The sequence below is a fragment of the Schistocerca serialis genome, chromosome 4, assembly GCF_023864345.2.
Source record: "Schistocerca serialis cubense isolate TAMUIC-IGC-003099 chromosome 4, iqSchSeri2.2, whole genome shotgun sequence".
In the NCBI taxonomy this organism is placed as follows: Eukaryota; Metazoa; Arthropoda; class Insecta; order Orthoptera; family Acrididae; genus Schistocerca; species Schistocerca serialis.
The window spans coordinates 864,123,536-864,149,471 of NC_064641.1; the positions used below are offsets into that span (position 1 = coordinate 864,123,536).

The 25,936-nt window shown below is 43.7% G+C and overlaps 1 protein-coding gene across 1 annotated transcript in view; it reads right to left on the reverse strand.

Moving 5' to 3' along the window:
- LOC126473517 (tyrosine-protein phosphatase Lar) overlaps nucleotides 1-25,936 on the reverse strand; it is a 591,250-nt gene that overhangs the window by 519,480 nt on the left and 45,834 nt on the right. The window contains exon 2 of the mRNA XM_050100619.1: nucleotides 22,275-22,565. Within this exon, the coding sequence (XP_049956576.1) occupies nucleotides 22,275-22,440 (166 nt within the window). The 5' untranslated portion in view covers nucleotides 22,441-22,565. The remainder of the gene's footprint in view (nucleotides 1-22,274; nucleotides 22,566-25,936) is intronic.

A 25,936-nucleotide genomic window follows, 5' to 3' on the forward strand; every position in this document is an offset into this window, starting at 1 on the left:
AGTATAGCACAGTGGTTCCTAACAGGTGGTCCGCAGGCCGCCAGGGGTCCGCGAGCTATGCCAAAGGGGTTCGCAAGATGCTATTAGAATAAAAAATATATTTCGTATAACAGATTTTTTGTTTTGGCCGCTTCCTGCATGAGCAGAGTTTTAGCTAACTTCTGCCTCTAGCGTGTTCCTAGAGTGTGAATAGATCGGCAGTGAGCATGAGCAACTTCTTATTCATACGGAAGTAAGATGGCTTTCTCGAGGTAGGATCTTGTCAAGATTTTTTGAACTTACAGACAAGGTTCGTGTCTTCCTCCTTGACACAAAGTACGCGGATTTTATCACTAACTTCTCTCGGCTTTGCTCAGTTGGGTACTTAGCTGATGTGTTTGAACACTTGAATGTGTTAAACTTGTTTACAAGGAAAAAATGTAGACATGTTCAAAGTTGAGGATAAGATTAGTGCTATGGTCAAAAAGTGTCAGATCTGGGCGTCAAGGATAGAAAACGAGTCGCTAACTAACTTTTCTACTTTAAAACAATTCTGGGAGTCATCAGTGGAGAGTTTGCCTGACTAGATCAAGATCAATGTAGCCGAGCATCTAAGCAGCCTAGCCTTTTAGAGAGTATTAACCTGACCCTGACGATAGATGGATTTGAAATCCCTTTAGCTGTGAAGAAATAGACAAAATCCAAGGCCTCACTGAAGAAGAGCAAGATCAACTTGTGGATCTGTCCAGCTGTGGTACCATGAAAAACATTTTCATCGGTGATAAAATTACAGACTTCTGGGCATCAGCACGCAAGGACTACAAGAAACTTGGAGATAAGGCAACGAAAAAGATCCATTTGCAACTACATATCGGTGTGAGCAAGCATTTTCTTCCATGTGTTTCATGAAAAACAAATATAGGAATCGGCTCGACATGCGGTCGAATTTCAGAGTGAAAGTTTCAAGTTTGGAACCTAATATTTCAGAAATAATGTACTCACAGGTCAGACTGAACTCATCTCATTAAGAACTGAAAATCAAAACTAACTGTATACTGATGGAGTACTCTATTGTAATTGTATTTTTTCAAATAAATAATACCTTGTATGAAATTAGTGTTTTCTTATTTTTCACACATGTCTGCTCAATGCAATCTCAAGTGTAGTACACTTAAAAGACCAATACACTCAGTTTTAATTTTTCCTGTCATTTTCAGCTCATACTCAATTTTCATTTTTTAAGGAGTTTGTTATACTAAACATCCAGATTGGAAGACAAAGATTTTGAGCAATAATCAAAAATTGAACATCAACAAAGATGGCTATATTGAAAAAGTTTTAAGCTCAATATTTTTTCAATAATGATATGTCAAAGTTTTTTTCTAAGTGCCAAAAATAGAAAACGTATAAAAAGATTCTTAATCTGGCCTTTTTAGGTACTTGATACTGTGATATGACAAGCTACCAATCATGCTCGATGAAGGGGTCCTCTAGAAAATTTTGTTGGAAACCCCTGGTATAGTGTATACGGTTTTGGCACCACCGCAAATCTTGGAACAGGTTACATTCACCGGTCAACGCAACTGCGACACAGTTTCAGAATATGAAATACGCTTCCAGACAGTGTATATGGAATTTATCATGCGAATCATTTTCTACACAGTCATGTGATTCTTCCATACCCACTCCACTGATCGTTCGGCATTGTGATCCAGACACAAAGTTGAAAACTCATAGTATATATGCCGTCCGCACAAAAGGAGCACCGGGTGTGTCTGCAGGGTCCATAAGCGGCGAGTTAACGAATCTGGTTGCAGAGGACGACACGGAAGCTCGGCGGAGGGCGCGATGTTTATTTAAATCACGTCGCCTGCACGGGCTCGGGCACGGGGCACCTGCGCTGGCCTGGCGCGCGGATGAATATTTACGAGGGACGAGGCTCAGCCGGGCAGTTTCTTCGCGACTTGTTGCTGGGCTGAGCGGCGGCGCGGGGGCCATGTGTTGCTCCGTGCGCGCTCAACAAGCGTCCCTACAACGCTTTACCCCGAGCGGACGTTTCTACGACGTCACCAAAGCGGGCTCACTGCAAAGCCAGGCCCTGCTGGAGGTCTCGCAAATTGTGGTTCTGGCAGTAATACATGTACCGCGTAAGAGTTGTACTATGACTGTTTTTCTGTACCACTGTATTAGACAATATATTATTGTGCTCGTACAGTTTTTGACATAGCGTTATCTCCTGGCAGTCTTTATAGCTCAGAGCGGTATCAACAACTTGTCTACGATTACAGTACACCTCATATATACACGACTTGTCAGAGGTCCTTTTCCCCAGTCAGTTATAAAATAACAAAGGCAATGACTACTTACTTAGGTAAGTGTAAGAACCCTACACTTTGTGCAGAGTTTTAAGCATACTTTCTTTTGTTATTTTCCAGAAAGAAACAGCAATGAGTTAAAATTGTTTAGATAGAAAGCAATTCTTTCAGTCATGTAGTCGATTAATTTAATCATGCTGTCTTTGTGTATAAATCAATTTAAATGAAATTTGTATCAATTTTACGAGGCATATTCTGAATGTAAGATCCGATCGGTCGCGAAATGGAAACCACTGTGAAAATGAAAAATGTTTTATCGGTTAGCTATAACTTCCAGCTACTTATCTACATAGTCGCCGATGCGACTTAGACGTTTGTCATAGCGTTGTAACAACTTTCCGTCCGCCCCCGGTAGCTGAGTGGTCAGCGCCACAGAATTTCAGTCCTAAGGGCCCGGGCTCGATTCCCGGCTGGGGCGGAAGCTTTCTCTGCTCGGGGACTGGGTGTTGTGTTGTCCTAATCATCATCATTTCATCCCCATCGACGCGCCAAGTCGCCGAAGTGGCGTCAAATCGAAAGATTTGCACCCGGCGAACGGCCTACCCGACGGAAGCCCCTAGCCACATGACATTTACATAACAACTTTCCAATACCCTCGTTTTAGGAGGCATCCGTCAATGCTTTACGGCAGTTCTCTACGCTGGCCTACACCCCGTTGTCTGTGCCAAAACGTTCTCTTCATATGCTCATGTTCATGTGGGCAGCGATGAAACGGCTATATTGTGAATAATCAAACACTTTCAACTGAAAACGCTGCAGGAGCATCTTCATTGCCCCTTCAGAATGCGGATGAGAATTGCCTTGAAGAAGAAAACGCAAGACAGATATGTGATGTGGGCTGCATAACTTCAGGCGATATTTCCAAGCAGGCCCTCGTACTTGGCAAGAGAGACTATTTTCTAGGCATCTTTATGTGCTCACTGTGGGCTCACAACTGAAAAGAGCAACGTGATGGGATCGACGGGCGTTCTAGGGAAGCTCCCCTACACATCAAAGCTTCATCAGATTTTCACAGTGGTTTCCATTTCGCGACCGATCGGACGTCAGTTTGCGAATACGTCTCGTAGTTTGGGAGCTAGAGACATTCAACGATTTAGGGGTGGGTGGAACACGGTGATGTTTCCATTTGTGGTGCGCTCACCTGCGCAGTCATCAGCGCTCGTACAAACTCCCAATTTTTACACAGCCCAAGTTTTTACACAATCCAATCTAGCCAGTGTCACGAATGATGATGAAATGTTGAGGACAACACAAATACGCAGTCCCTGGGCATAGAAAATCACCAATCCGGCCGGGAATCGAACCCGAGACCCCGTGATCATGGAACACGGTGTACATAACATGCTGTGTTTGCATGGATGTTCTGAAGTGTTCAAATGAGAGCCTAGTCTAACCGACCATGACTCGGAACAGCACAATGAATAAGCGTGTCGCTCCGGGACACCAGCTGCTTTACATTTCGTGTACAATTAGTTTCAAGACATAATGAGTTGCAATTTCAGGAAAACGGCACTCGTTCTAACGCCTCATTTACCTTGAGGCGACAAAATTCTTGGGATACTGCATTGCCTGACGATTTCCGAAATGTAATACCCCATGCGTCTAGCTCTAATTACAATTCAGCGTCCGAGGTCTGTTAATTCCAGTCGTGCGAGTATTGTCAAGTCGGAAACCTTTCCACATGAATGACCCGAGTACAAATGACAGTTCAGCCAATGCACTGCCGTTTTATACCTTGTGTACGCGATGTTTCCTCCATTCGTATAAGTGCATATCTCTAACACCTGACTATTGTCACCTCAGTATAGGTGAACATTCTTATTGTATCGTACGCTATCGCCTGTGACCCACCAGCCTTGCGGGCGCTCGCTACACAGACACTGGCAATCACAGGGAAGCAATCAACCGCACGCATAAACATGAGGGACTGCTCCGGGGCTGTAGCAGTGGCCACGGTTCCCAGTGGCGCGAGTCTCCCCACACGTGCCACTGCCAGCGCTGGCATTACATCGCTACACCCAGTCACGTGCCTCCAAGCGCTGTATCCATCCGCGATCCCGCGAAACATTTCTAGGTCGCCACTCGATCGATCTACGGCAGTCCACATTGGGAGTCGCCCCGTGGCGAAGCGCTCACCGTCAGCGGTCTCTCAATACGGAGCTTTCTTCGCCGATCTCCGGTCCAGCGCCAGCCGTACCTCGCAGTTTCCTCAGCCCCAACACCGTCTTCGAGCTATCGCTTCACCGGATTCCCCCCCAGAACCGAAGCAATCGCAGGCCATGTGTCAAACCGACGAGCGAGCGCCGAGTGCTTATTCCGCACCGCTTCGGGGGACTACTCCATCACAATATCCACGGCTTCTGCCTTGCAGCACTGCATTCTACCACTGACAGCGGGCATCTACAACGTTTCTAGTGCCTTCTCGCACACAGAGATTACTCTTGTTTCGAGAGTGAAATTTTCACTCTGCAGCGGAATGTGTGCCGATATGAAATTTTCCTGGCAGATCAAAACTGTGTCTCGGACCGAGATTCGAACTCGGGACCTTTGCCATTCGTAGGCAAGTGCTCTACCGACAGAGCTACCCAAGCACGACTCATGACCCGCCCTCACCGCTTCAATTCTGCCAGCACCTCATCTCCTACCTTCCAAATTTCAGAGAAACTCTCCTGCGAACCTTGCCGAACTAGCACTCCTGGAAGACAGGATATTGTGGAGACTTGGCTTAGTCACAGCCTGCAGGATGTTTCCAGAGCGAAATTTTCGCTCTGCAGAGGAGTATACGCCGATATGAAACTTGCCTGGCAGATTAAAAAACTGTGTGCCGAACCGAGACTCGGACCCGGGACCTTTGCCTTTCGCAGGCAAGTACTCCACCCACTGAGCTACCCAACACAACCACGACTCACTACCCACTACCCGCTCCTCACCTCGTCTCCTACCTCACAATCTTCACAGAAGCTCTCCCTCAAAGGTTCCGAGTTCGAGTCTCGGTCTGACACAGTTTTAACCTGTCAGAAAAGTTTCGATTACACTGAATTAATACAGTTCTATTGTTTTGGCTACCTGCGCTGATAGCTAGTAACGTGTCGTTTCCAATCGGACATGGACAGAAGAACTCTACCACCAGAACGGCCACTTAAAATACAGCAGTTAGGTGGAACATGTTGCATCCACCCTTAGAACTTTGTATATTTTTATGTCCTTAACTGAAATTGATAGAAATTTGGTTTATTTGATTTCAAGTGCTTCAGACATATCAGCTGCATGATAAAAAAGGTAATGTTCTATTTAACAATTTATGAACCGTACTGTACCTGCATGGGAGATAACTAAAAAGCTATGTTGATAACTCCGCTTAAAGACTGACTTTAAATATTTAAGTAAATGTTGGCTGGCTCTTAACATCTGAGGTCATCAGTCCCCTAGAACTTAGAACTACTTAAACATAACTATACTAATGACATCACACACATCCATGCCCGAGGCAGGATACGAACCTGCGACCGTAGCGGTCGCGCGGTTCCAGACCGTAGGGCCTAGAACCGCTCGGCCACTCGGGCCGGCACAGAAATGTTGGTTTCGCTTATTATTTTGTAAGTTACAGAAAATAACATCGCATCTGAAACCCCTATACACACCAACGCGAGCGTATTATAAAAGCGAATTTTGAGTTCTCGAACTGTTTTCGACAAAGGAGGCTTTTACACGAGGTCTTTGAATTAACACCACAAAAGATCATTTCCGTTTCCAAGAAGCGTCGTCGAAAAGTAGCATTAAATTATAGGCTATATCTTTAACATCGCTCAGTTGTAGAATTTTGAGAAGTTTTATGCTGGCATATTATGACATTTCTGGAAGCTGAAAATCTCCTCTGTACATTTCGAGCGTGCATAAGGGAAGTGATATAAACTCTTCACGATATATAGTGTACAAATGAGCAAGTGGATAACGTTGTAAGTTCCATGAGACTTTTCATGGATGATGACGTTGTATTGTGACGCTAGAAAGTCGTAGCGAAATGCAGGAAGACCTGTATGTAGATGATCGACACTTGATGCAGGGAGTCGCAGTTGACTCTCAACAGATGCAAACGTAACGCATTGCAAATGCGTAGACAGAAAGACCCTTAATTGTTTGATTACACAACTGCAGATAGATCACTGGAAGCATTACTCCCATAAAATATCGAGCAGTATGCCAAGGGAGGGATCTGAAATGGAAAGACCACATAAAGTTAATCGCGGGTATGGTAGTGCCACACTGAGAGTCACTGGTAGATGCTGAAGAAACCTAGTCCACCAATACCGGCAGTACATTACAAAACACTCGTTCGACCAGTACTCGGGTATTGCTCGTCAGAGTGGGAGCTGTACCAGATAGGAGTCATACAGGAAACAGAGAAGATCCTAATAAGAGGGGGGCGTTTCGTTACAGAACTGATTAACCAGTTCCTCTTGCAGACGTTGCAAGAGAGGCATTCTGCATCATGGTGTGGTTTATTGTTAAAGTTCCGACAGCGTACATTTCTAGAAGAATCAACCAATACATTGCTTCCTCCTACGCACATCTCGCGAAAAGATCATTAAGATAAAATTAGAGATCCAGAATGAGATTTTCACTCTGCAGCGGAGTGTGCGCTGATATGAAACTTCCTGGCACATTAAAATTGTGTGCCCGACCGAGACTCGAAGTTGGGACCTTTGCCTTTCGCGGGCAAGTGCTCTACCATCTGAGCTACCGAAGCACGACTCACGCCCGGTGCTAACAGCTTTACTCCTGCCAGTATCTCGCCTCCTACCTTCCAAACTTTACAGAAGCTCTCCTGTTCGCAGGAACGTTCGGAAGGTAGGAGACGAGATACTGGCAGAAGTAAAGCTGTTAGTACCGGGCGTGAGTCGTGCTTCGGTAGCTCAGATGGTAGAGCACTTGCTCGCGAAATGCAAAGGTCCCGAGTTCGAGTCTCGGTCGGGCACACACTTTTAATCTGCCAGGAAGTTTCAAAATTAGAGATTTTCGAGCTCACACTGAGGGTTATCGCCGACCGGGTTGGCCGAACGGTTCACGGTGCTACAGTCTGGAACCGCGCGACCGCTACGGTCTCAGGTTCGAATCCTGCCTCGGGCATGGTTGTGTGTGGTGTCCCTAGGTTAGTTAGGTTTAAGTAGTTCTACGTTCTAGGGGACTGATCACCTCAGAAATTATGTCTCATAGTGCTCAGAGCCATTTGAACCATTCTGAACTGAGGGTTATCGGCAATCGTTCTCATCGTGAACTGTGAGAGACTGGAACCTGAAAGGGGGGAAGTGACAGTGGGACAAGAAGCACTCTCCGCCACACACCGCAATTGCGGATTGTAGATGTAGATATAAATGAAAAGAAATCCATCTGTGTAATTTCTGACGCACTGACGTCGGTGACTCCACGTGTGTTTCAAAATGGATGGCGTGAAATCGATTACCGCTGAGATGTTGTCCATGTGGTCAATGGGATTCATACAGAAATTCTATAAAGTATGTAAAAAAAAAAATTGAACCTTCTCTTAGATAGTCTTGCAGTGTACAGTTATAGCTGTTTGTAAGGGCTGCATTCACTTTGAACTACCTTGAAGAGCCATTCATGAAACATATATGGATATCAAGGAGCAGGCCGAAGTGGCTGAGCGGTTCTAGGCGCTACAGTCTGGTACCTCGCGACCGCTACGGTCGCAGGTTCGAATCCTGCCTCGGGCATGGATGTGTGTGATGTCCTTAGGTTAGTTACGTTTAAGTAGTTCTAAGTTTTAGGGGACTGATGACCTCGGTTGTTAAGTCCCATACTGCTTCGAACCATTTGAAAAGTGAATGAAGTTATAGTGGAGCGAACTGAGCATGAGCAGTCAATCCTAAACGAAGCGACCATTCTGGACAGGTAGAGCGCAGACGCACGAGCACGTGGGTCTGCTAGGCCGGCGGCTAACATCGCGCAGCGCAGTGTTTCGGCGGAGTTGGCGCAGATTCCCGCCGTGTGTGTCTAATGCGTGGTCCGCCGGCCCGGGAGCACAGCCCGCTGTCTGGAATGGAGGCAGTTACCGCTCTAACTGCCCGCGCCCGGCCCGTTTCTGCTGACCAGGTCCGCCTCCGCCCATAGTCACCTCGTTAGCCCCGCACATAATTAATTGTCACATTTTGCGGGGCCCTCGCCCTGCGCCCTCCAGAAATTCCGCGTATCAGTGCAGATGAGTTGTTGCGCTTATAAAGACCTCATCAGCCGGCCGGAATTTCGGAGCCTCTAACCAGTAACGAAATTACGCAGAGTAGCGGCTCACGCTGGCCTCAAAATAACGACGGCGTCCACGAAAACGCTTCCTCCAAGGTAGTCAAAAGCGTAAGTTCTTTTGTTTTAAATTTATATAGACTGTTGTCTGTATTGTCCCCGTGGCTCTATTATTTTCATAATAAAAAGAAATAGCCGCATTCAGGTTAAATCGTGAGTTTTATTTCACTGCAGATGTGTTTAGAGCCATTGGGACTCATCTTCAGGTGCTTGATCAGCTTACATCATTTTACGAAAACAGGTTATTAGACTTACTAGTCCTGGCAAACATGTATTACCTTGCTAGCACACTAGCATCTTACTTATCTCTTACACTTGACACAGGATATGGCTGTGACCAGTGGTGCAAATGTTTAAATTTGTTGTAAGGTCTTATGGGACCAAACACCTCAGGTCATCGGTCCATAAGTTTACACACTACCTAATCTAACTTTAACTAACTTACGCTAAGGACAACACACACACACACCTATGTTCGCTGAAGATTATGAAGATATTAATATGTAATACTACTGTCAGAACTACAAATTCGACAGGCAGCGAAAAACAGAAGATTCCCTAAGGAAAAATTTCGTCAACCCGTTTGGTATCAGTAACATAGTTCAAGTGCCCATTTTGATACTGCACACTGATTTACTTCAAATTCCGTCATGATTTAGCCTTTCCAACATATGCCTAAATCGGTTAGGACGCTTCGCTTACCCGTATATCACAGCTGCGGTCAATTAGTGTGCCGTCGTAATAAAATTGGGCGAGGAGTGCAAATAAACTGAGAGTTACCTGTTTCCTAAATTTTTCTCTTGAGTGATAAGTGAAGAATAAATATTTCATGTGAAAATAAAGCACACTAGCATGCCCTATAGTCGACGTAAAAAACTAAAACTAAACTCCGTCCGAACAGGCCTCGCAAGCCCAACGGTACCAACCGACTGCCGTGTCATCCTGAGCCGAAAGGCGTCACTGGATGCGGATATGGAGGGGCATGTGATCAACACACATGTCAGTTTTCGTGACCGGAGCCGCTACATCTCAGTGAAGGAGCTCCCCAATTGGCCTCACAGGGGCTGAGTGCATCTCGCTTGCCAACAGCGCTCGGCAGACCTGAGCGATCACCCATCCACACGCTAACCAAGACCAACAGCGCTTAACTTCGGTAATCTGACGGGAACCGGTGTTACCCTTCAGCAAGGCCGTTGCCATAATCAACCTACCTATATTACTAAAACACATCCCGGCACTTAGCATCAGTTGTTGCGCAGTGGAAACAAAAATTTTGTCTTCAGTATTTCATTTAATTATTGGTCTAACTCATAATTTTAAAATGCTATCATAATCTAATCATTAAGAGGTATAATCTTACGCTAAAAGTTTGACACAGTAGACAAGTACTATAGTTAGAAACTACGTGTTTGCCTTGAAGTTGCGTAACTCACGGCCCACAAAGACCCGAGCTTCATTCGTCCAATATTTGAAAATCAGTGTACTTAGCGACTTCCAACGAATGAAATGATAATTAAATCGACACTCCAGCTGCAAACAGGCGTTGATATACATAATTGAGGACATGTTGGAAATGTCCCCAATGATGTATATAAACGCCTGTTTGCAGCTAGTGTGTCGATTTAATTATGATTTCATTCTAGAGAAGTTGCACGGTCATTAATGGTATCTGTTCTTTCGGGCACAGATACTATCTTCATATATATTTCCAACGAACTTCACATGCAATTTCAAACCTTTTAGAAATTTTCACTCGCCTACACCCCCGTCCGCAAATTGGTGAACGTAAAAAATTTCATCTCTAACTACGTTTCTGCTTTTCATGCAGTCAGACTTAAGCACTAGACATGACGCTTTATTTTATTAATTCTTTACTACTATTTCTACTCTCAATACAGTTTTCAGACAGTATCTTTATATACCACTCTCTGTATCTGTAAAATTACATCGTTGTACGCCACATCATTCAGGAGATATGACGTCATAATCGTTTATACACGTGAAAAGCCAGCGTTAGCTTAAAATGGTGCGCAGTAAAACTTCAACATCGAGCTCTAAGTTTTAATTTATAACTTCTTTACTACTAACTCTGATTGTGACACATTCTCCATATAGTATCCACATATGTCACTGACTGTATCTGTAAGATTGTATCATTGTACGACACACAGTTCCGTGTGTATGACTTCATAAATGTTTGGATACGTGAACTGCTTAAAATGGGGTGCAAATTACCCTGTTTATATTCATCCAGTGTTTCACAATGAGAGCACTTAGCAACTTCCGACAAATCTACGCATAATTTCCAGTCTTTCCTAAAATTTTCTCTCTGAAATGTTTAAAGGCAAATATTTAACACATTAACTCATTTGTAAACCAAACAGACCTTTGAAGCTGCTTTATACATGGGAGTTTAATTCTTTAAAGAATCGGAGGGTTGCTGGTGGATTGTGTAATCCATGAACACGAACTCGACGTCAATATGCAACGCTGCCTTTATAATTTTCATACATTACTATCCAGTAACCACAATATCGGGCAGCTCGTCCTCTTTTGTTCCGCGGCGTTGGCAGCCCTGTGGCTATCAGGGAATCCCCTTCGCCGCGCGCAGCAGGTGAAACACCGCGTGATTAACGGGCTTTGCGCCGCCTATAGGCAGGCGTGTCACCCGCATTAACCCTGCCTTAACTACATATTAATGTACTTTTGATGGAGCTAATCTACTGGCCCCGCTATCGTGATGTACAGTGGCTAAGCGGAGCTTCAATATTACTGCACATGTGCTCCTAAAGCCAGCTCTGATTGCCCCCCGTCGCTGTCCACTGATATTTATGCAATGACGTACGATTCGATGCGAAGCCCTCCTGCTTGTCAGCTGGGTATGACCCGACTGCGCGAGTGTTAATGTTACTTTTAGCCAGCGATACTGAACTCGTGTCTTCTGCTGACGGAACTGATTACGTTCCTGCAACAAAAGGAACGAGCCGGGGGAGTAGCGTCGAAGGTTTACATTACAACTGAATACTTAAAAGCTTCTTTGGCAGTTTGGGTTGTGCATATCAACTTCCTAAGAACTAATACAAGGGTGTAACTGAAATAGTTTTTGTTCTGATACCCATCTAGGCTCCAGTCGTCGCTTCACCCCGAATGTAAAACTTTATTTTCATGATGTATTCTCGTGGTTTGGAAGTAGTTTATGCAAATTCCGTTAATTTTTGGCGTTCATACTTTACGCATATAGGAATAAGGCATTTCTTCATCATCCAGCGGAGTAGAGACAAGTTAATAGTGAGTTGTGCCGAAGTACCTCCAACAGAAATGACTTGGATGTTATTGTAGAGCCGGCCGCGGTGGCCGAGCGGTTCTAGGCGCTCAGTCCGGAGCCGCGCGACTGCTACGGTCGCAGGTTCGAATCCTGCCTCGGGCATGGATGTGTGTGATGTCCTTAGGTTAGTTAGGTTTAAGTAGTTCTAAGTTTTAGGGGACTGATGACCACAGCTGTTAAGTCCCATAGTGCTCAGAGCCATTTGAACCATTTTTTTGAACACACTAATGAGGGATCCTCCCCCTCCCCCCCCCCCCCCTCACACATCTAATTTACCTTAGGGGTCTGTACCACGAACAATGAACCAAGAGAGGCAAAGAAGACATCTCGCACGGAGGTTCGTATTCTGAATAGATAAAACGCTGTTCATTCCGCAATGAGTATGCAAATGCTGCTGTAAATCAACCACACCACAATCAGCAGATCACGCAAAATGTGCGACCACAATACACTTACGCGTTCTACTGCAGGCTGCAAAATCAGTCTAGCTACATATGACTATTTTACTCGCCATTCAGTATAATATCTTGCAGCAATACAAAATATAGATTCTGTCCGAGCCATACGCATTATTAAATACATAGTAACCACATGTTTACATCTGTAATCAGAACTCACGTTCATATAAACATGAAAATTAGTAAGTGCGTTATTTCGGAAGAAAAAAACAGAAAACAACTGAATTAATGGAAAATTATTTCTACGAAAAACATCATTACCGCGCTTGCGCTGCTAGTTGCCCCTGGCAGCTAGCGATCAATTTGCGCAAACAGCTGGAGTTTCAGTCAGTTGAACACGGAGATAGATTCACATGAATATTATAACAAAAGCAATCGCGATGATGTTATACCATTCGAGGCGCCTGAAACGACAAAAACCTTGCTAGACAATTCTCTCAGAATCGAGAAGAACAAGAGAAGAGACCAGAATAACAGCAGCTATTTTGTAACTGCTAGAATGTGGATACAACAAACACGAATGAAAAAATATTTTATCAGAGAAACAGGGACGTTTGGCAACGGAGGCGCTTCGAAAATCGACGACGACTCGATAATTATCACAGAATAACATGAGGCATTTCTATTGGATTTTCATTTTGAAAGCTTTAGATTTCCTAACGCTTTTTTGGTGTCACTGCCAAGCTTTTTCAAAAGTTCAAAAATGGTTCAAATGGCTCTGAGCACTATGGGACTCAACTGCTGTGGTCATTAGTCCCCTAGAACTTAGAACTACTTAAACCTAACTAACCTAAGGACATCACACACATCCATGCCCGAGGCAGGATTCGAACCTGCGACCGTAGCAGTCGCACTTTTTCAAAAGTTAGTACACTACCGAAACCATAGTCATAGTATCTGAATACAACAGCTAGTATCTGTTATTGAATACTGAAAAAAAGAACTGAATTTAGATCTTCTGTTCTTCTGGCAAGGCTCGTTTTCGATGCTGTCTAAATAATTTAATTTTACTAGCCTTATTCTACTCGGGTAATTTATTTTTGATCCAGGTCTCCCTACCACGCAAAAATTCATGCATGGCGATCATTTTATAAAATTTCATGCCATACCAGGGTTTGTTCTAATTCTTTCACACAATTCATTCATTAAATATAATTATTATTACTGATCATAAAGTCGCTTTCGAGGCTTTTAAACTGAATTATTTTCAGTTTTAAAATAATAGACCTGTTCCCGTTGAGGCTGTTTGAATTTAAAAAGGGAATTTCATTAACAAAACAAGTTGTCTTGCCAAGTAGTATCACATAGTTAGTCGAAATATTCACCCTATGCGTCACTAATCTAATCAAGTTAAGGGACATATACACATGATGATTAAATTTAGAATACTATGCAGTGTGACCACAGATGTCACATTTCACCAGTATCGCCAAACAATGCACGTCCGGTTGAGTGGATTTCGATTAAAATGAACAATAAAGTATAATTATCCTAAGTTTGAGAAGACTATCCAGTATTATAGCCACCAGAACTTAAAATTATTTCGTAATATTCAAAGACTGTCCTAGGGCCTGTGGTGAAATAAAGACACTGGACAGAACTGCTCCAAAATTGTGACAAAGTCACTTTCAGTATAGATCGATTCCAAACGGCCGTAAACCTGTAACCTTGATGAAACTATGAATCACAAGTAGATCGAAGCAGGTTGTGGATTTTAGTTTCTACTGCTAGGGGCTCGGTTATAACAATTGTTGTATTTAGTCCTAAGATAGGTTTGATGTTTCTCCACACGCTACTCATTCCTGCTCAGCCGGCCGCGGTGGTCTACCGGCTGTAGGCGCGCAGTCTGGAACCGCGCGACAGCTACGGTCGCAGGTTCGAATCCTCCCTCGGGCATGGATGTGTGTGATGTCCTTAGGTTAGTTAGGTTTAGGTAGTTCTAAGTTCTAGGGGACTGATGACCACAGTAGTTAAGTCCCATAGTGCTCAGAGCCATTTGAACCATTTGAGCCATTCCTGCTCAAGACCCTTCTTCTCTTAGCAAGTAGTGCAGCCTACATCCATCTGAACCTGCTTACTGTCTGCTTGCCTAGCCCTCCTTCTACAGCTGTTACCGACCACACTTACCTGTATTACCAAACTGACGATTCGCTAATGCCTCACCGTGTGTCGTATCAACCGATCCCTTCTTTTAAGTCAAGTTCTGCCACAGACTTCTTTTTTTACTAGTTCTATTCAGTGCCTCCTTACTAGTTACTCGATATACATACCTAACCTTCAGTATTCTTCTATAGCACCACATTTTAATATTTCTGTTCTTTTCTTGTCTGTATTGGCTATTGACCACGTTTCACTTCGATAATAGGCAACATTCCAGACAAATATTTTCAGAAGATACTTCCTAACACTTAAATTTATATTAGATGTTAAAAAATTCTACGTTTTCAGAAAAACTCTCCTTGCTGTTGCTAGTCTGCATTTTATACAGGCTTTTCTTCGTCCATCGTCAGTTGTTTCCCAAATAACAAAACTCATCTACTACTTATAGTGTCTAACTTTCTAATCTAAGTCCCTTAGCATAATTTAACTAATTTGCCTACATACCATTACTATTGTTGATATTTATAATCTCGTTTCATGACACTATCTATTCCATTCAATTTCTCCTCCAAGCCCTTTTCCATCTATGGTAGAATTACAACGCATTATCAACGTCAAAGTTCTTATTACTTCTCAATAAACTTTTATTTCATTTCCCCAAATTTTCATTTATTGCTTGGCCAGTGTACAGTTTCAATAACATCGAGGATGTTATTTCTCAGCCTCAGCTTCGCTTTCATGTCGTTGCAATCTTATAGCGGCAGTCCGGTTTCTGCTCAAGTTGTAAATAGCTTTTCGCTCGCTGTTTTCATTTCTGCTACTTTCAAAATTTTAAAAAGTACATTCCTGTTAACATTACCAAAAGCTTTCTCTTAGTCTACAATACAAATGTTTTCCTTCTGTCTGTCTTGTAAGGTAAACCGTAAGGTTCTATTGTTTTCAACTGTTCCTACATTTCTCTGGAACCCAAACCTTCCTCCATCATTAAATACTTCCTGTCACAATTTTGCAGCCACGACTTATTAAACTGATGAACTGATGATTCTGTAATATTCATAGCTGTTTTTTTTTAATTGGGCTTTACAGACGTAGTTGTCGTTTTCATACAAAGATTGGTTTGCTGCAGCTCTCCACGCTAATCTCTCCTGCGGAAGCCTCCTCATATGTGTGTAACCACCAGAACGTACATGATCTCCCTCTGCAACGTTTACACCCTCCAGCCCAATTCCTTTCATTAACAACTGGCAATTCCTTGATTCCTTGTGATATGTCCTATCAACCAATTACTTATTTAACAAATTTACTTTGTTCAAATGGCTCTGAGCACTATGGGACTCAACTGCTGAGGTCATAAGTCCCCTAGAACTTAGAACTACTTAAACCTAACTAACCTAAGGACAACACACACATCCATGCCCGAGGCAGGATTCGAACCTGCGACCATAGCGGTCGCGCGGTTCCAGACTGTAGCGCCAGAACCGCTCGGCCACCAGCGGCCGGCAAATTTACTTTGTCATGAGTTCGATTCAGTACCTACCCATATGTTGTTCGATTTAGCCATCAAACCTCTAGCATTCTGATCTAGCGCGACATTTGTAGGCCGGAAAAACATCGGTAGATGTCAAACAGTATGGAAGAATAAAATGGAAAGACCAAGAACCAAGTGCTCGGATTAAAAACGGTATCAGACAGGAGCGCAGTGTCTCGCCCCTACTGTTCAATCTACACATCGAAAAAGCAAAGACAGAAATAGAATGAAGATTGATGAGTGGGATTAAAATTCAGGTTGAGAGGATATCAATGATAAGATTCGCTAACGACTTTACTACCCTCAGAGAAAGTGTGAAGAATTACAGGATCTGCTGAATAGAATGAGCAGCATAATCAGTAAATACTGCGTATTGAGATAAAACCGAAGAAAGACGAAAGTAATGAGAAGTAGCAGGAGGAGGACAGCGAGAAACCCATCATCGAAATTAGTGATTGCAAAGTAGAGGAAGTAAAGGAATTATGCAACCTAGGCAGCGAAGTAACCCATGATGAACGGAGAAAAGAGGACATAAAAGGTAGACTAGCACTAGAAAAAGAGGACATTCCTGGCCGAAAGAAGTTTACTAGTGTCAGAGATAAACCTTAATTTGAGGAAAACATTTCTAAGAATGTACATTTGGAGCACAGCTTTGTATGGTAGTGAATCAAAGACAGTGGGGAAACCGGAAAATACACTACTGGCCATTAAAATTGCTACACCAAGAAGAAATGCAGATGAAAAACGGGTATTCATTGGACAAATATATTATACTACAACTGACATGTGATTACATTTTCACGCAATATGGGTGCATAGATCCTGAGAAATCAGTACCCAGAACAACCACCTCTGGCCGTAATAACGGCCTTGATACGCCTGGGCATTCAGTCCAACAGAGCTTGGATGGCGTGTACAGGTACAGCTGTGCATGCAGCTCCAACACGATACCACAGTTCATCAAGAGTAGCGACTGGCGTATTGTGACGAGCCACTTGCTCAACCACCATTGACCAGACGTTTTCATTTGGTGAGAATGTGCTGGCCATGGCAGCAGTCGAACATTTTCTGTATCCAGAAAGGACCGACAGGACCTGCAACATGCGGTCGTGCATTATCCTGCTGAAATGTAGCGTTTCCCAGGGATCGAATGAAGGGTAGAGCCACGGGTCGTAACACATCTGAAATGTAACGTCCACTGTTCAAAGTCCCGTGAATGTGAACAAGAGGTGACCGAGACGTGTAACCAATGGCACCCCATACCATCAAGACGGGTGATACGCCAGTATGGCGAAGACCAATACACGCTTCCAATGTGCGTTCACCGCGATGTCGCCAAACACGGATGCGACCATCATGATGCTGTAAACAGAACCTGGATTAATCTCAAAAAATGACGTTTTGCCATTCGTGCACCCAGGTTCGTCGTCGAGTACACCATCGCAGGCGCTCTGTGATGCAGCGTCAAGGGTAACCGCAGCCACGGTCTCCCAGCTGACAGTCCATGATGCTGCAAACGTCGTCGAACTGTTCGTGCAGATGGTTGTTGGCAAACGTCCCCATTTGTTTACTCAGGGATCGAGACGTGGCAGCACGATCCGTTACAGCCGTGCGGATAAGATGTCTGTCGTCTCGACTGATAGTGCTACGAGGCCGTTGGGATCCAGCACGGCGTTTCGTATTACCCTCCTGAACCCACCGATTCCATATTCTGCTAACAGTGACTGGATCTCGACCAACGCGAGCAGCAATGTCGCGATACGATAAACCGCAATCGCGATAGGCTATAACCCGACCTTTATCAAAGTCAGAAACGTGATGGTACGCATTTCTCCTCCTTACACGAAGCATCACAACAACGTTTCACCAGGCAACGCCGGTCAACTGCTGTTTGTCTATGAGAAATCGGTTGGAAACTTTCCTGATGTCAGCATGTTGTAGATGTCGCCACCGGCTCCAACCTTGTGTGAATGCTCTGAAAAGCTAATCATTTGCATATGACAGCATCTTCTTCCTGTCGGTTAAATTTCGCGTCTGTAGCAGGTCCTCTTCGTGGTGTAGCAATTTTAATGGCCAGTAGTGTAAGAGAATCGAAGCATCTGAGAAGTCGAGCTTCGGAATGTTGAAAATTAGGCGGACTGATGAGAAATCGGCAAATAAAGGAACAAATCGGAAACGGTGACAAAAAGAACGGAAACGACGACAGGACGTTTGCTGAGACGTCAAGGAATAACTTCCATGGGACTAGAGAAAGCTGTAGCAAGTAAAAACTGCAGAGGAAGAGAGATTGGAATACATTGAAGAAGTTGGCACAGTAGAGGTATGCGTGACGGGCCGCATGAAACCAATCAGCAGGCCGATGACTCGAAAATACAAAGCGAGTGATGTAGCCGCGCGAGTGCTGTTGGCAGCAGCAGCGGCAGCCAGAGCCCTGTGGCTGGCTGTGCCTCAGAGCGCACAGTGTTTGCGCGCACTAATTCAGACTCGGAACGGAGTGGCGCAGGCCGGCGCCGAATCACGGCGAGGGCGCGTATCAGCGGCGCGCCCATCTCGCAGGCAAACTCAATTTTCTGCCTTCGCGGGGCCTCTCGTGTTTGGTATAAACGTTACGCGGCTCGGCAGTGTGGCAGTCTGGCGGCACCAGCAATAACGCAACCGCGCAGCCGCGATAATACGGCCTGCCGAGCTACTGGCGCAGCGGCTCGAGGCGCCAGCCGCCGTCTTACACAATCCCGCGCGCCCCAGAAGGCCCGCGGCAGCAGGCGAAGAGGAACAATCCCAACAGCGCAGCTGTGATGCTGCGGGGCACCGCGTACGGCATGCGTTGCCAGGTCAGCGTATGTTCCGAAAGTCGTACGAACGGATATTCTTCTAGAGCACGGCTTTCCAACCACTGTTACCTATCAGAACCTCTCGGAGAGCATTAAAGATAAACACCAGTCCTAATTGTTCAATTTACATACAAAAAAACCACTATTTCAGTATACATATAATTCGAAAACGATGCTTTGCTGATTAACATTGTTCTTATGTGAGAAACATAATATAAATGTGAGATTAATACTGTAACTAATCGAAAGAAATGTAGCACATGGTCAGGATGTACCAGTAAACCTATCAGTATAAAATTACTACATCAATTTAAATAGAACATATAAATAAAGCATGTTAACTGAATCTCCGATATATGTTAGCACTAAAATTCAGGCACTAGTTGATTTGTTATAAACAAATTTAGAAATGTAATTGTTATCTGTAACATAATTGGTCAGAAAATGTTATATTAACTCGTAACTAAGTTGGAAATAGGTTCACTTTGTTCAGCACTGAGATTGTAAATCTTTAGCAATGTGTATCTCATATTCGGTTTAACTTTTAATTGTGATTTTACATAAAATTGTAATTTTCATTGTAGGTAATTGTTAACAAAAGTATAAATAGAGGTCACGCAAGCGCCTTGGAGCACTCGTTTTTTGGCTAGGGTTGCGAGCAAATGTATTGTAGGCACACTCTTTTGTTGACTGTTGTGAACTCTGTGTCGTTTGATGTCAACTTTGGGTACATGTGGTGTAACCGGTACGGTTCACCAGGCTCGGACATCAGAGTCCAGGAAATATATTGGTGTTAAAACTGCACTGTACTTTGGAATTTATTTGGGAGTCTTCCGCAATCCTTTTCATAGGCTGCACAGCGACGAGACATGAATCAAGGAATTTTACAAAACCCCGAGAACTTAACAACTCTCAATGTTGGTAGAATTGACGTGAAAACAACACCGCATCGACTGGGCATGTCACTCAAAACATTTGCAACGCGGAGGTGGAAAAATATAAACATCTCAGCGGCCACCTTTCACCAAATCGTGTAAAATAATGAGTAAAATTATTGACTAAAAATGTGAAAATCAAATTCATCACTGTTTTTTTTTCGTGTGAAAAACATGTGTACTTTTACTTCAAGTCGTATCCCCAAGCAGCCTTTGCGGTTCCTAAGTGAGGACGTATACGCAGTTTAATGTCGGAGAATACGGCTTCTCTAATCGACTGTTTAGCAACAATACGGGGATCGTTTGTGCCCCAGCTCACGGCGCTAGATGCGCTGAAACCTTTTACGCATGCGCGGAGCGAGTTTTGTCGACCAATCACAGCGCTCGCTGGCACGTATGCGGCCCCAAGCATCGTTGAATGTTGAACTTGCTTTGTCAGTGCACTACCTATTCCATAAGTCGATTTTTGACCAGTTTATTACTTCTAACATGGATCGGTGGCTGAAGTCAGGATCATTGAAGAAGGGTGCAGTTTCTCCATCGCCTTCACAACAAGGGAAGTTTCCAGTTGAAATGAATGAGGAGGGAGGACAACCAAAGGAAGACTTTACATACATTTGATTATTTTTCTTCGGATTACACGAAAAACCACACACAACCACCCACACACCCACCCAAACCCGCACACACACACACACACACACACACACACACACACACACACACACACACACACATACATACGACTGTTACGAAATATGCATGCTCCTTACACAAAAGTAGCCAAATATTGGGAGTGAACAGACCAATAGCGGCAGCTTGTCAACAACGTACAATTTGGACGTGACGTTGATTGCTCTTGGAGGAAGACAGCTCCATCGTGTGAAATTTCAATTACCAAGTAATTTTAATCAGGCTATAGTGTGTTGAAAAAGGGAGTAAATCCACTAGTAAGTGTCTGGATACAGTGGGAATTCAAACTGGGTCGTTGGTTTCAAGTTGTTTTCATTCATCTCTACACCAAAGACTATTGATACTTCGGGGGGGGGGGGGGGGGGGTCATTGGGAACATGGCATTTCCATTAAGAAGCTTTCAGTTCCCATGGGTTTCGCTCTGAAATTTAAAGTTACTGTGCTCCTGACTGACTAGGTGTTCGTCACGGATTTTCGAAAAGGTTGGGAAGCCCTGTTCTAGAGCAACCAGTCAACTTCAGAAACGTAACAGTGACAAGTGGGACCTGGGCGCTCAAAAATACTATCGTGTAGTCCAAATACACATGGAGCAACGAAAAGATCTGGCCAGACCCTCAGCACACATTCCTCGTTCACAGAAGTGAGACACTAAAAGCATTGGGCGCCTTTTGCTTTTTGGGCAGCAAAATTACCTGACGATGGCCGAAGAAAACAGAATATACGAGGCGTGTATTTAAGTAATTGCCGTTTTGAAATTAAAATAAGACGTCCTAAGATATCTCAATAATTCTATTTTTAAATGAAAGCCTGTACCTTAATCTACGCACTGACGCCATTACAGTCTGATTCTTCCTTGTTTACGTTGCGTACTGAGTGTTTAAGATGCCTCTGATAATCGTGAGTCCCGCCGACTTTTGAAGTACGGGCTGTTATAAGATTTCTTAGTGCTAAAGGCCTAAAAGCGATAGATATTCATCGTGAGATCTGTGCAGTTTACGGAGAAAACATTATGAGGGATGGAACGGTAAGAAAGTGGGTGAGAGCATTTAAAGATGGCCGCACACATGTGCATGATGAACAACGGAGTGGGCGTCCTTCGGTTGTTAATAAAAGTTTGTGCAGGAAGTGGACAATAAGGTGAGAGAAAACAGACGCTCTACGATTTCCTCCTTGCGGGATGACTTTCCTAATGTTGCGCGTAGTAACTATAACAAGTATTTGTGGTTTGAACAAACGACAATCACACTGTGTTCTGGTGTAGTGACTAGTGTTTTACTACGTTATTTGTGGAAAATATTTGTTACAGTTACGTATGCATCACAATATCTCAGCATGATGCGGAAACGGAAGTGCTTGCCACACGAAAAATGACGAGCTACCTGTAATAATTAACACAAAAATGATCCAGAAAATTCATGTTCACTAAATGTGAAGAATAAAAAAAAACGAAAATCCACTGATGATAGCACAGTGGTGCCGAAACATGTTTGGGTACTGAGAAAAACGATGTTTTGCATAACTGGCGGACCTCACACCCAAAAATTTTAACTGCAAACACGGCCAATACAAGGAGCTGCAAATCAGAAAGATGGCAAATGTTTTATTACTCGCAAAATTTTTCTCTTCGCGTGCTCGAGAGATATTTCGGTGCTCATCCGCTGACGGCTGGACGCAGCAGGCTCGCGGCCGGCTGCCGGTGAGTGCTGAAAGTGTACAGTGGACGGCGAGTACTCACCCTCGTAGACGACGAGGTTGGCGGTGGCGCTGACGGCGTCGCCCACGCCGTTCTCGGCGTAGCACTCGTAGGCGGCCTCGTCGCGCTGCACGCGCACCGGCTCGATGCGCAGCAGCGACCCGCCCGCGAAGTCGTGCAGCAGGTAGCGCGACTGCGTGTTGGACATGCGCTTGCCGTTCTTGCGCCACGTGATGCTGGGCGTGGGGTCGCCGCGCGCGCCGCACACGAACGCCGCCACGCCGCCCGCCTTCACCGTCAGGTCGCGCGGCCGCTGCGTGATCTCCGGCGGGTCTGCAACACGGCACCGCACACGCGTCCGTCAGCACCGGCCCCCGCTAAAATCTGCCACTCTACACCGTCAACAGTGCGACAGCGGATGATCTGCGCGGCAACTGTGACTAGCTGCTTTATAATATATTTAAAATTTCTACGTTCGCCTCAGTTTTTGTTCGTTCCAACTTACGCTTCCTGCAAATGAAGAATGTTCATCACCTGACCGTTTCTGCTTTCATTTACAAAGCATCTTCTGAGATCATTCTGTAAATACGGTATACATAATGTTCCTACATTTTGTTATTTATATACAGTTTCGATTCCGGAGAAAATTGGACCATGCGAGGCAATACTGACCCTACGACTTAACTTAGGATGAGGAAAGGCAAACCTACGTTTATAGCATTTGTAGACTTAGAGAAAGCTTTTGACAATGGTGACTGGAATTGTCTCGCCGGCCGTGGTGGTCTCGCGGTTCTAGGCGCGCAGTCCGGAACCGCGCGACTGCTACGGTCGCAGGTTAGAATCTTGCCTAGGGTATGGATGTGTGTGATCTCCTTAGGTTAGTTAGGTTTAAGTAGTTCTAAGTTCTAGGGCACTGATGACCACAGCTGTTAAGTCCCATAGTGCTCAGAGCCATTTTTTTTTTAAATTCAAATTCTAAAAGTGACTGGGGTAAAATACAGGGAGCGAAATGCTATTTACAATTCGTACACAAACCACATAGCAGTTATAAGAGTCGAGGGGCACGAAAGCGAAGCAATGAATGAGAAGGGAGCGAGTGTTACGGAAATGCTTCAGCAACTCGGGTGGGAGTCTCTGGAGGAAACGAGGCGTTCTTTTCGTGAATCGCTACTGAGGAAATATAGAGAACCAGCATTTGAGGCTGATTGCAGTATAATTTTACTGCCGCCAATTTATATTTCGCGGAAAGACCACAAAGATATGGTAGATTAGGGCTCGTTCAGAGGCATATAGGCAGTCATTTTTCCCTCGTTCTGTTTAGGAGTGGAACATGGAGAGAGGATGCTAGTTGTGGTAAGATGTACTCTCCGCCACGCACCGTATGGTGGATTGCGGAGTATGGATGTAGATGTAGGGTTGTACCCTATCTCCGATGTTAATCAATCTGTATATTGAGCAAGAAGCAAGAGAAACAAAAGAAAAAATTGGAACAGGAATTAAACTCCAGGAAGAAGAAATAAGAACTTTGAGGTTTGCCAATGACATTGTAATTCTGTCAGAGACAGTAAAGGACCTGGAAGAGCAGTTAAATGGAATGGACAGTGTCTTGAAAAGAGGATATAAGATGAACATCAACAAAAGCAAAACGAGGATAATGGAATGATGCTGACGAAATCAGATAAGGAAACGAGACATTTAAAGTAGTAGACGAGTTTGGGAAGCAAAATAACTGATGATGGTCGAAGTAGGGACGATATAAAATGGAGACTGGCAATGGCAAGAAAAGTATTTGTGAAAAAGAGAAATTTGTTAACATAGAAAATTGGACTACTGCTATAATACATCCATTACATAAGAAAGGAGAAAAATCAAATCCAGACAACTATAGAGGAATTTCCCTTTTGGACTGCACGTATAAGATCATGTCAAGAATACTATACAACCGCTGTAAAGATCAACTAGAACTGGAACTGGGAGAATATCAAGGAGGATTTAGATCCTGGAGAAGCTGCCCAGAACAGATAATCACCTTGAAATTAGTTATGGATGTCTACAAAAGAAGGCAAAAACAACTAGTCATAACCTTTGTAGATTTCAAAAAGGCGTATGATTGCATTCATAGATCTTCAATGATGAAAATATTAAGGAATTTTGGACTTCATCCTAAATTAATAAAAATGATACAGTTAACCTTAACAAACACCAAATCCAAAGTAAAATTTAGAGGAGAAATATCTGAACCATTTACGATTAAAACAGGGTTGAGACAGGGAGATTGTTTATCACCATTGCTATTCAATTGTGCTCTTGAATATGTAATGAGAGAATGGTACAAGGAAAATCCTATGAATATTAAAATTGGAACTAAGAAAGATAAAATAAACCTAAATTGCTTGGGATTTGCTGATGACCTAGCATTACTAGCTAATAATATTCAGGAAGCCACGAAACAAATAACAAGTTTACAAAATATAGCACAAAAATTAGGACTCCAGATATCATTTGAAAAGACTGAAATAATGGTAACAGATCCACTTGTAATAGATCACATCACAGTGAACAATAGGGAAATTAAAATAGTGAAACAATTTAAATACCTGGGTGAAATTATAACACACAAATTGGACGAGAAACCTGCATGGCGAGCAAGAACTAATAAAATGATAAAAGCTCAAAAACTAACATGGTCTACATACAATAAAAAATGTCTATCAATTAAAACAAAATTAAAACATTACAAGACGGTGGTTCAACCAGAGGTTACATACGGAAGTGAAACTCTTTTTAAAGTCACCCAGAAAAACAGAATTGACAAAATTTTAAAAGTAGAGAGAAGAATTGCTAGAACATGCATAAATAAGAAATATCAAAAAGCTGGGCAATGGCGGATAGTTCCAAATGAAGTGGTATACAGAGAACTGGAGCCCATCACCGATACTATACGAAAGAAAAGGATCTCTTTTTGTGGTCACCTTCTGAGGACACCAGAAACCAGATTATCAAGGAAAATTATTGAGAAACTCTGGAATTTGAAACAACAAGGAGGATGGCTTAAGGAAATAAGAGAGGATATGGAAGAACTGGAAATAACTCTGGATGACTTGCAGAACAAAACGCCAAATTTAAAGAAGTTGAGGGACACAGAAATAAGATTTAAACCAAAAATTGACAAACGACATACAATGAAAAGGGTATTTACAGATGAGGAACGACGAAAAGCATCGGAACGAATGAAGAGATACTGGGCCACTCGGAAGGGGAAAATACCAAAGAAGAGGACCAGAAATGATTGACTGAAGTGGTCCAATGAGGCCGTAAAAGCAGAAGAAGAAGAAGAGTATAGATTCAAGCGTCAGGAAGTCCTTTCTGAAAGTGTATGGAATGTAGCCACGTATGGAAGTGAAACATGCAAAATAAACAGTTTAGACAAGAAAAGAATAGAAGCCTTCGAAATGTCGTGCTACAGAAGAAGGCTCAGGATTGCAAGGGTAGATCACGCAAGTGATGAGAAGGTACTGAATAGAAGTGGGGAGAAGAGAAATTTGTGGCACACCATGACTAGAAGAAAGGATTGGTTGGCCGTGCGGTATTAGCCGAGAGGTCTGAGGCGCTGCAGTAATGGACTGTGCGGCTGGTCCCGGCGGAGGTTCGAGTCCTCCCTCGGGCATGGGTGTGTGAGTTTGTCCTTAGGATAATTTAGGTTA